Source organism: Conger conger, chromosome 9, assembly GCF_963514075.1.
Source record: "Conger conger chromosome 9, fConCon1.1, whole genome shotgun sequence".
NCBI classification, from domain to species: Eukaryota; Metazoa; Chordata; class Actinopteri; order Anguilliformes; family Congridae; genus Conger; species Conger conger.
In genome coordinates this window covers 28,577,615-28,590,038 of record NC_083768.1, presented here as the reverse complement: position 1 = coordinate 28,590,038, position 12,424 = coordinate 28,577,615, and the positions used below count along the sequence as shown (strand labels likewise).

Here is a 12,424-nt window from a genome sequence, read left to right as displayed (position 1 = left end):
GAATTCCCCCTTTGGCAATACATGCTGATTGGGTCTCAAAAGCGAGCTGCTTTAAAACTTTTAATATTTGCCTCCCGTGTTCTGCCTTGACTGGTCGCGAAGGGCTGTGTCTCTGAAGCAACTATCAGACAAGGGAAGAGATTTGGTCTGCAGTGAGAATTTTTTTCATTGCAAACGTGTGTGTGCGCGCGAGTCTGTGTGCGTGCGTGTGTCTGAGGGGAAAAATGTTTTCCGAAACTTTTTTAAGGATGATCTACCATGGATGTTTCCTGTTTCTTTGTGGGCTTACGCATGTCATGGCAAGTTATCCTATTTGGTGGTAAGTTTTATTTTCCTTTTCATTACAAGGCTAGATTTAGTTTGCGTTTAATGGCTCGCTTGTTTTTCCCAACATAATGTTCTCGATTTTTCCCAGCTCAGTTGATTAGTTGACTACCGCCTTCTTAATTCAGTTAGCACCAAGAGTGCACGCTTTAAAAGTGATACCCGGTACAGTACCGAGGTACATTAAGAGGGTATCAGATAGCAGGAACACGTTACTTTGATCCTGTTAGAAAACATTAGCTGAATTTAGTACATAATAGTACAAGCTGAGATGAGCACTTGAAGGTGATTATTGAGCTAGTGAAGCGAAATGTAAGGACCAAAACAGCGCATGAGCTAATGGGAATATATTTTTCAAAATGCTTGAGAAGCAAGAGTCGATTGAGAACAACATAGACTGGTTATGCAAATAAATACAGAAATAAATAAACAAATACATACATAAGGAAAATAGAATGTGCATGTAATCCCATACCATAGCCTATGTACTGACTCGATACTTATGTATTTCTATTTCAAATGAACTGCAACGCACCGTTTGGATATGTATTTTCTTTGGATCTTTTTGTACAGACAGGTGTGGAGTTCGAATAGCCTATTGGGCTCAAGGAAACGCTCATTTTGTGAAAATAAGGCAATAAAGTGAGAATAAATTAACAAAGTGAACTCGGTGGTTGCTATTAACAAATTCGCGCATTCTCAGATAATTTCTTGAAATATGTAGATTTAAATGTATATTCTCTTTTTTTCTTATTTGTATATATTATATATTTAGTTTTATAATGGTGTTGTCATAGCAATGAAAATGAAACTAAACGTTGCAAGCGGGAATAAATATTGTGGTTATTGGATTTAGTGGATTTATTGGTAGGGGGTATAATACATGTATAATACATACATAATACATTTTTGTTTCAAAGTAATAACCTTGTTATGGCAATAATTCTCCTTTCTTTCGAGTCTCATTTGATAGACCCTAATACAGTATTTAGGTGATTTGTCTGCCAGATTGCACGGTGTAGCCAATTTGTAAGATTTACAATGAACCATTTTAAGATATAGGCTACACATTTTATTTGGGTGTTATTTTGGGTATATCTCGAAAAATAAAAAAGAACATTGGTAATAAATAATGATAATGCACAATTTCATACACTACAGGGATCATTTAAATTCGAATCTTATAACGTAGTTTCACATGATGTCTTTGTTGTTACAGTATGTATATCGTCGTTGGTTTTCGGAATTTTTGCTTATTTCATGGTTCATTTCATAGTTCATCAAGGCCATAAACCTATTTCATGGAGTTAAATTACACACATTATAATGTATTATTTTGTCTACGGTCAAAAGCATTTTAATCTGGAGAGTATAAATGAAATGATTCTGCTATATTTGTGCACCTGCTTGTTGGAAGGTGCACTTGATACACGTATAAAATTATATTAATCACAAACAATGAACGGATTTCGCATAAATAAAAATGTTGTCCGCCATATTAACTGAAATATCGCCAGTCAGACAAATTAAGATTTCCTTTATCGTGACATGCGGGTGGCGGTAAATTGTTAATAAGCGTCCTGACAATATGGGCCTCATTTACTTGGTCCAATAAAAAGGCGTTTGCCATAGTCATCCGTCACTTGTTACATAGCATATATCTCCATTAATCTTCCTCAATAAATAAACTTTGTTAGGCTATCTATTGAACCACTATATGTGATATATTGAGAGATCTATGCTTACAATTCGTAGAACTTCTGAAGTTTCTCGCCTCCAGTAACAGGGTGCATGTGTGCTTTGCCTTTCTTTGAGTCGTCTTTTTTTAGTATATAATTGAAAGTTATATTATGGCTTGATAAGGCTTTACCCGTTTGTTTTCAAAAAGGGAAAAAAGTAAACTCGAAGATCGACATATTTATTGTACATGTCATACCAGAGGAGCAGATTATACAGTTTTTTAACTACATAACGCAATATTTGTCAGAAATAATATTTTCATAATATTTGGTTCCCCGGCGAAAGCACATATTAATTAAATGGTTGTGGTATTATGAACTTAAAATAGTACATATTATACATATCAAATAATCATAATAACAAAAATAATTATTTTCATATTTATATTGTTTATAGCTCAATGAATGATATTTACGGTATGTAATACAGCTGCTTGAACCATAGACTTATAGGCTACCACAATAATAATAATGAAAAGAAGAATGATAAGAATAATGGCGTTGAATTATTTTATTTCAGATAAATATGACTTGTTAGAAATTATAACAATAAGTATTATTGTAATGATTTTGCGGAGTAAATGTACTTTCGAATTATAATATTTTATTGGATTCTCAGTCGCAGATTAGCACAAGAACTTGCGCTGTGCTTCTCCAGCCTACCACTTATTACGGCTTGTCATACCTGAGGTAGAGTCGGGTACATTTTGGGCGGTTTAATGACCTGCACCCACTCCACCGCTGGAGGGGTGTTAGTCACGGAGTTAGACGCCTCGTTCAAGCAACCTCCAGCTTGCACAACCAAGTAGTTTAAGAACTCCTTGGCACGGCCATCAGGTGTTTTACTCACAAGCTTAATTCCGTCTATAAGGGGCGAGGATCCGGGGTAATTAAAACCTTTATGCTATTACTGAGCCGACATAGAACGAAGAAGCACTGTGCAGAGCATTTAATCATATATTTGGCTGTAAAGAAATCACTGTCACACCAGACAGTGTAGCTATATTCTAACTTTCCACCGTGAAACAAAAAATACCGCGAATAAATACAGCTAATTTGATCTGATATAGCCTTTCACAATAGACTCAATGTGCTTTTAAAAGTAAAATGTACCACGAAATATATTATTAAAGACATGAATTAGTTCAAAATTGCATCAAACGTGCAATGCTTTCCTGGCAATAGTATTAATAACATTGTTAAGATATTGAACTTACATTTGCCTAAATTAATTTAGACTAATTTACAATATATTTGGTTGGATTTATACAAAGTATCGTCTTCAATTGATAGTGACCATTGTTTCCGCAGAGGATGGATTATTATCAGAATCTTTTATTGAATGAATTTGAAACATTTTAGAAATACCGTTTTTGGGGTTTTTTTTAAACAGATTCAAAACCATCATGAGGCTCCATAGTGAAGATACAGTTCTGTAATTTCGCTCAGTATTTTGCTCTGCTCTCGAAGAACTTAACAATAAATTCAAAGTGTTAATTGTGTAAACTGTAAAAGATCTTATGTGATCAAAGGCATCTTTCACAGTGTATTTAACCAGGCAGGGGTGTGTGGGCACTCCGGATGCCCCAGCACCTGTCCTGTTTGCCGCCAGTGCCCGATGTGTCTCTTTGAATTGATAAATATATATATTTATATTTATTATTATTGCTGTCATGAATTTTTATTCATTAATTTTGGTAAAATACATTTTGTCCAATAACTGGGTGTTCTAAAACAGAGTTTATATTTGTGGGTCCCTTACTTGCATGTGTCTGCCCTGTATGTCACACTGAAATTGTTACTTTGTGGAATGGCCTACTCCAAAAGAGAATTAAATTCCATAATGGATGAAATATTACATTACTATGGTCTACTTTGAGAGTTAATCAACTGGCAAAAGGATATATTTTCATGTAAAATTTGGAATAGATCTATTCACAAAACATCCCAATTTCATATCAGTATGGATTGATTTGCGCAGGCTAAATTATCAGAGTGTATAGCAACTGTCTGTAATAGGGACATGCTACAATTTGCATACAAAATATAGTCACTGTTCTGTTACAGTTTCGCAACGAGACATACCATGCATCATTGTCTAGATAAAAGGGATTGTTGTAACACGCAGGCCCATGCGCTCCATTGCAGGATTTCAGAAGTTGTGAGGTCTGTGGGTTGCAGGCTGAGCCAAATGTAATAAATATGTCATATGATAGCCAATCAGCACATGCATTTGAATACATTTGCTTAGATCGTAAAGTTGGCACATATGCCTTGAAGCCATTCCGGGAACCCAAAGCACAAAAAACGCTACATATTATCTTGTGACACAGACAGAATCCCAGATCCCTTGCACAAGACGGACTTACGAAGAGCTCATCACAATCTCCAGATGGGGATATCGCTCTGACACTCTCATGTAACCCCATAAGAGTTACAAATGCAAACAAAGGCATCACCATACTCAATCACAATAGCCTGGACAGGTGTGGAAAAGCAAGGTGAGAACAATTAGCCTGCCCATCCCTCGAGCCGCTAATAGTTTGACCCAGGGATGTGTCAGATGTGGGGGGTTTTAGGTATGAGCGAAAAAGCAAGAGATACACATAGAATACGCAGAAGAGCAATGCATCTTCCCTCCAAAATAAATAAATAAATAAATAGATATGGAAGATTAGTACAGGCAGTCACTCACCCCGAGGTCCCCTTGCCATTCAGTGCTTTATCAGTTCTATTCAGTACATTTACCAATGTGTAATAGGCAGGAAAACATATTTTATTACCAAGATTTGTACAGATGTATTGTCTCCATCTACTGTATGTATCTATCTATATATCTATCTATCTATTGTTACGACCTCTGTCATAAGCTTTTCTTTCCATTTGTGTATCTTTGCTTTAATTTCCGCTTCCGGTTCTTTTATTTGAAAAGGCAGCCATTGGCATTGATCTTGGTTGAATAGCTCTATGGACTTTTGCATGCGGATTATTGATTACTTCGATGACTTTCGTATTTGATCCATTTTGTTTGACCTTTGACTCTCGCTTGGCCCTTTGGATTTATCTGATTTGGGGTGGCCTGTAGCGTAGTGGTTAAGGTACATGACTGGGACATGCAAGGTCGATGGTTCAATCCCCGGTGTAGCCACAATAAGATCTGCACAGCCGTTGGACCCTTGAGCAAGGCCCTTAACCCTGCATTGCTCCAGGGGAGGATTGTCTTCTACTTAGTCTAATCAACTGTATGTCGCTCTGGATAAGAGCGTCTGCCAAATGCTATTAATGTAATGTTTACTGTTTGGATTTTGACCATTGCTTCGTTCCTGTTCAACTCTTATTCTTGTCTAGCCCTTTTTGTTTAGTTTGCCCCAGTGTATCACTCATGCTTGACCCTGTTTGCTCACCCCCAATTTGACTTTCATTTTTTTCCCTCTGCTCACCGTGTAGTTTCTCTGTTTAGAGTCAGCTTGGCTTACCTCTTGCAGCTATAACCATGCGTGTAAATGTTTTGTGAACAGTGTCCATACAGAAGTGCAATTCAGCTTTGTTCCTAAAGGCTTCATTATTAGTGGTATTCCACTTGTGATGCTAATTGCCAATTATTTTTTTTGTCCAGAGAAATGCAATGAACTTACAGTACATTTGATACCAGCTACACAATGTAAAGTTCACTGAAGCAGTTTCATTCACATATTGCTGTGCTGAAATTCAAACATGTAACCTGCACCAGGGTCCATTTCCCGGATCACTGTGCTGAACATTTCCCTCTTGTAGTAGACAGATTATTTGCATCAGTTATTTTCTTTGCTGATGTTGAAATGGGGATAGTGGGATCTGGATAAACAGAAATGAGGTGCTCCACAAACACAGCTGAATAGCAGCACTCAAATGCACCGTTCTGTGCCCTGCTTCCCGTCTAGTGCAATCACCTGGGAAAGAAAATCAAGGGTAAAATATGCTTACGCATTCTGAATTAACAAAGGAAAACGTAGGACACAGCACAGGGAGCCTCTGTACAGCTGGAACAGCCTTCAGAACAAGTGCATTTGTTTTCACTATGGGCCTCACTGAAGCCCAATCCAGTGTCTCCATATTACAATCTGTGTGGACCTCTAAAGGGACACCACTGAATACACAAAAATTTCTTCAGCTATATAGGTTTATAAGAATAAGAATTCCCTATAGGGTAAGAGTGTCTGCTAAGCCAACAAATAATCAATTGGCTGATTTGTCATTGCATATATTTCAAGTTGGGTCACAATGCCTACTTCCTCTGGAAAAAGGTGTTAAATATACGGTGTATATGGAATTTGTGATCGCCATACTCCCATTCCATCTTTTTGCATGTAATTTACCTCAATTTCTACATTACAAATTCATACATACTGATGATTGACGTACAGATATAGTTTAAGATGTGCAGATAAGAATATAGAATGTCAGTTTCCATTAAATTTTCACTTGGGATTATCGTATTTATATGGGTCTCTTAGCGATGTGTTTGCTTGTTGTGATTTGCACAAAGACCTTTTTTAACTGAGCAGAAAATGCATGTAATGGTGCGCATAGCTGGGGAGTCAGGTGAAAGCAGGTTTCACTCGGGGTGTGAGCATCGCGTGGCATATTTGGCAGATTCAACTGGAGAGAAAGACCCACAGGCTTGCCAAAGTGAAACAGTATCTCCATTTCAGGAGTTGAAAAGATAATTAATATTGTGCCTTCAGTGCCTATCAACATGCCGTGGTTCATCACATAGCAAGTTTGTCTTTTACCTAAACAGATTTGGCCGCAGTCTGTCATTGAGACACACATCCTTCAGACTTTTTACATGGAATGCTTTGCAACCTTTTCAGGGTCCAATAATTTGGAGCAAAATCTCATGCTCCTTTGGTCCAGGTTATTTGACCCAGTCAGGACAGTTCTCTGTGTAGTGGTCATTGGTCAGAATCTGACCACCACAAGCATGTGTGAGGTGGTCACATTGACCGTTCCCATGTTACCCAATTACAAAAGCTCCTGGTTGCTCCTTCTGAATCACATGAGGAAACACCCATCAGTAGTGGCAGGGCATCATGAATATTGAATTGGTGAGCAGGCTCCCAAAGATGTGAAGATAAATCTCTGTGAGGTCTGCGGTGTGAGATATGGGTGTAAGGTAGGAAGCATGAAAGCAATCTATGAACTGCTACTCCTCTCAGAAACTCCAAAGTGGACAGCGCAAATTAGTACTGCCAACCAGATGCCAATATTAGGGACCGCCAAAGTGATGAAAACCCATCATTGCTTCTTTCATGATCAAAAGGTGACATTGCGATTTTAAGATGGCTTATTTTCACTGGCAACTTCAGATTCTGCAGGCCTCAGAGAACCAGGACTAGGTGACTATTACAGCTGAAGGAACTATAGGAGAAGAAAAAATATGTTTGGATATGATGTGACAGCTCATCAGGGAATAATAACCAGTCAGAACCGTCCATTTCATCTTATTTTTGCATAAATCTTATGGGGTGGCAGGTATATACACTCCAGAATATGCCACTAACTTTGAAATGGAAATGGACCATTTGGTCCTGTTATACTGACACATTTTAATGTAGTTGCAAACAGCATTTTTGTTTCTTTTTGTGAACATAATGATAGCCATAATTGACGGTTCCCGTCCCTTGTGTTTTCTTTTTCCCTTTTTACAATCAGATTTTTTTATAATTTGAGAGATACAGATTAAATCAAGACCTCCACCTACCCACTAGCAATGGCTGACAAGCTGGACAGCAGGATTCCATCTGTTCTAAGCAACGAGCCTCTGGCGATGAAATAAAGCCATCAAGCTCTGTGTTTATGATTTGCGATATGCGGGTGGGTCACTGCTGTGCTGATCTAATCTGGCCTGGAGTGCAGCAGAAGGAGCAGCAGCGAGACCAATAAAGTCAGGGACACCATCTCAGTGTGTTCCACTGCTGTCACTTTTGTGAATGCGAAACTGCTGTCATGGAATGCAGGAGTGCCGGTGCTTCACTAGCACTGAAGGGTATCCGCTAAATGCACAGCGACGGCTAACTCCAGCTTAATAAACCAGATATGGAATGTATAGGGAGGTAATGTACCCAAAAAAAGAGAGAGCAGAGACCTGTGCCAGCTGAATCTGGTTCAAGTGGGATTAGCAAGCGCTTCCCGTTAAGCCTGCTCCTTTTTAATCAGCCCATCTTTATAAGATCTTTGTTGCAGCAAGGAGATGTCATTCCTTTCAGTACCCATCAGGTATTACTGTGAACAATGCTGCGGCAGAGCTCGGTGATGGAAGGGCTCTTTGGCGTCGGAAATGCAAGTCAAACACGCTCGGTGCGTCAGCTGGAAGGCGCCAGGCTCTGGTCGCGAGGCCAGGCCGTGAGACGTGGCTGAAATCGCGGGAAAGACGCCCGGGTTGTGGGTCTGCGGCAGGCCATGTTCACAGACATTCACCAGCTCTCCTAGGGCTGAACACGTGTGTACAGAGAGAGGCAGTTGGCTGTTTTTTTCCCTTTTCTTTTTCGGCACCACCCCCCTTACCTTGTGCAAGACAAATACCTGGAGGTGAAAGCTTGCCGCGCATTCCTTCTCCCAAACATGCTCTCTTGATGTCAAAGTCAGCCACATGGCCCGAGGGCCCACAAGTAAAGTGGTAATTCTGAGGTCCTCTGCATGGGCTTGCTGAAGTATGCATTAAACCTGGGCTGGATCCACTTTAAATCAAAGGGGGGGGGGAAGAATATCTGAGTGGCATCAGAGCCGAATCCTCTCTGTTTTTGTAAAATTACAAAGCAGAAGCCATGTCGGTGTGAGCTGGAGAAATGGGCACGCTCAGCATCAGCGCTACTCTAACCAGCTGCACTTTAGCCTGAGTGTGTCAAGGTGAAGTAAGTAGTGCACACACTTGTTCAGTTCAGCCCCAATGAGTCACACACTGGTATGAAGTCTGTGGGAGTCTGGTGCTTGACAAATGTCAAGTTGTTTTGTTTTTTTTGTTTGGTATTTGGTAAGTTGAACCGCAATATTCAATTACATTAATTTCCAGTTTTCTCCATGTCTGTGGTGGATTTTATTGGAATTTTTGTTTGTTTCTGACAAATCCATAGATGAACAGTACATTATTTGATCTTCATGGCCTGTAACGCTTCAAAACATTGATTCAGTGTGCTATGAATCAACCACACAAGCATGCTATAAAGTGTAACTCTAATAAAACAGTGTAATTGGGTTGAATTAAACATTTACTTAAACACTAAGCAAATTGCTAATATGTTAATACATTTGTGTCCAACCAGATTCCAGTGAAATTAGTGTTTTATATTCTCAAATTCCTCAATACATGGCAAACAGACAATGCACTCTAAATGTGGCAGACAAATTCTGAAATAGGACATCCATGTCTGTAGCACACCGCAACTGTGGTGTTAGTGGCATTTTTAGTGCACCTGCTCATTTCACTCAACGCACCCACTGGTTGAGGCTTTCATCAGGTCTTAGCTATTTCCGAGTTAAGGCAGACGCACTGGCCATTCCACACATCACTCTGCCAATTAATTATGACATTTATCTTGGCTACAAAATTCACTTGGAAGCCATCCACTGTTAATCAGGTTTGATGTCACGCTACATCTTTCACCAGCTTGCCATTGTGTGGGTTGAAATAAAAGTGTTTGCAGCCAAAGATACCACTTTAACATGGTCGATTTAATATTCATTTCTGGACATTTACCACAATAATACTGTTAAATGTGATTGTGTTGTAATGTGTACAATTTTCACTGATGTTAAGGGTTCTTTAGCATTTTCTGCCTTGGGCTATGGGGTGACCAGACCCAAAGTGAGGTCAGTCTATAATAGGAGTTAGCTCGTTTACAAATCTTCCTTTTTTCTTGTGAGAAATCACAGACAGGAATAATTATCTCATTGCAGTTTTTGTTCTTGTCCTGTCTTGTTCAGTATTTCCTATACGAAGCCAATTTAGGAAAGTGATTCTTGCAGACAAAAATGTGGAAACTGTTAAAAGGAAACCTAGCAATTTGCTTACTTGCTGAAATAAAACGAAATGCCAGTGCATATCACTGTAGGGATCAATATAAAAATCCAAAAATTATACTGGCCAACTAATAATCATAAATGCCAAACGAGAATTTTCACTAACTTTCTCAGTTTTAAGAACTACATTTGAGGTTGTTTCTGGATCATGAGTGCAATTGATTTATATAAATTTGTTACATCAGCCACAAAAACAACAGCCAAAGATGTAAGAACAAGTCTTGAGAGCTGCAGTTCATGTTTTGTGCAGAGAAGGCACAAGAATGAGGTAAAGACAAATGCACATCCATTATAACAATTTTTTCTGACATTTGGTGCCATGAGCTTGTAAACAGTTTTGATTCATGTGATTAGTCGACCATATATTAAGTAAAGGAGCGTAGAAGCTGGTTGAGGCTTGCATTACAGAAGACTGAGGGCTCTGGTATTTCTGTACGTTGAGAGTCTTGGTGTGACTCAAGTTTTTAATAAATCATGACTATTCTTTGCCTTTATAGCCACTCCACAAAGGTTCCTCAATTGTGATGCTTGGCTTCAGTAAACCATGGTTCTGTTGACCCCAGTGCCTTGGCCTGTCTGACAGAAGTTCAAAAGGTCTTTGTTTTGGTCTTGTTGTGTTTTGGCCAGTAAGGATTAGTACCTCTCGGAGTTGAAAGAGGAAACTCAGGGTAGAGTGTAGTCTCAGTGCTTGGAAATGCCTCTAGATGCAATTAAATGGTGCCAAAGGTCACCCCCAAGCATTGCTTGTAGTCAGCTGTGATTATCCCTTAACATAGCTGCAGAGGTCAAGAGCCAGCATGCTAATTGATTTTGTGCAAGACTGCTCATACCTGTTCTGTCTCTGGTGTTCCAGTGCAAAGCCAGGCTCATAGCAAATGAAAAAAAATGTGTTCCCATAGTCCTGTCAGGTGACACTCAGATCACCCTTGAGCAGGCTCAAGATTTACAGTCAGCACTTAAACTTCAGTGCTAAAACATGAGACCTCCACTACCGGTCAGGTAAAATACCAAAGGATTACCATGTCTTTCTAGTTGTGCAAGCCTTACTCTCTAACACTGACACATCGTTCAAATTGGGACCAATGCAATGACATCATCACGGCAGCTCATTGTCACACAGCTTTTGAACTGCTAAGTGTTTATGTCCCAAATCAAACACGGGACTCCTCGCTACTCTCAAATGGATCAGGGACAAGGCACAGAGGCAAATGCCGCCGTGCATTCCGACCACAATTTGTTTTGATAACGGCTGTCAATGACAAAAAGGGTGTTAACATATTGGAGAACTAAACGGATGATAGGTGTAGACTGTGTACACATCCTGTATCTATTCACTGACATACTCCGACACCACGGTGCAGACGTTACTTGCAACTCTCTAGTATTCAGTTTCAGAGCTGTCAGTGTGCTTTGAGGAGGAGGTCTGCTTCCATGTTGTGGTAAATGGAATCGCACGCACATATAGTATTTGTTCAGACAACAGGTTGAGTGACAACAGGTTGAGTTTTGAGTGCTTTCTTTATCACAGCCATTGAATTTTCCTGGTTTCCTGGTCCAGTAATAAATGGTTAAATAAAACAAAATTATTAGAATTAATATAAAACGTGTTCTATTTGGGATCCCACCCTCTCGGGCCATAATAACCAAAAGCTGCGTCACCATGACTTCTAGACTCTGGGACAGTTAAAAGACCAGCCCCAGATGATCTAAGGGATCTGGCAGGCACATACAGTATAAAAAGCACATCAGATCAAGTATGCAGGTGCATTGCAGTAAATTAACCATAAATAAATTTGAAAACTAACAGGCAATTTTAAAATGGGTGTAATATGAGCTATCTGAGGTGTCTGTCAGGACATGAGCTGCTGCGTTCTGTACAAATTGTAACTGAACAATAGCTTTTTATCTGTAGACTAGCATTACAATAATCAAACCAGCTAGTGATAAAAGATAAAATAACTTTTCAGTATCAACATGAGAGAGAAATGGCCAAACTCTAGAAATGTTTCAGTTTAGTCAAAGGACAGTTTAGTCACATTTCGAATGTGGGCCTCAAAGTTGAGGTCAGAGTCAATGATGACACCAAGGTATTTGACTGGGTCCTTAGGGCTAAGTGCAAGTGACTGTAGGATTACTGACATTTTCTCTCTCTGTGCCTTTGCCCAATTGATTAGGGTCTCAGTCTTATCTTGTTTGGGTGTAAGATGTTTTGTGACATCCATACATTTATATAATGAATCCAGTTCAAAAAGGTTTAAACACGGCTAAAATCATCCCATACAGAAATGGGTGTCATTTGCATA

General features: G+C 39.3%; 1 protein-coding gene across 1 annotated transcript in view; it reads left to right on the top strand.

The window, feature by feature from the left end:
- Positions 1 to 224: 224 nt before the first annotated feature.
- wnt3a (wingless-type MMTV integration site family, member 3A) overlaps positions 225 to 12,424 on the top strand; it is a 34,292-nt gene continuing 22,092 nt past the window's right edge. The window contains exon 1 of the mRNA XM_061254494.1: positions 225 to 319. Within this exon, the coding sequence (XP_061110478.1) occupies positions 225 to 319 (95 nt within the window). The remainder of the gene's footprint in view (positions 320 to 12,424) is intronic.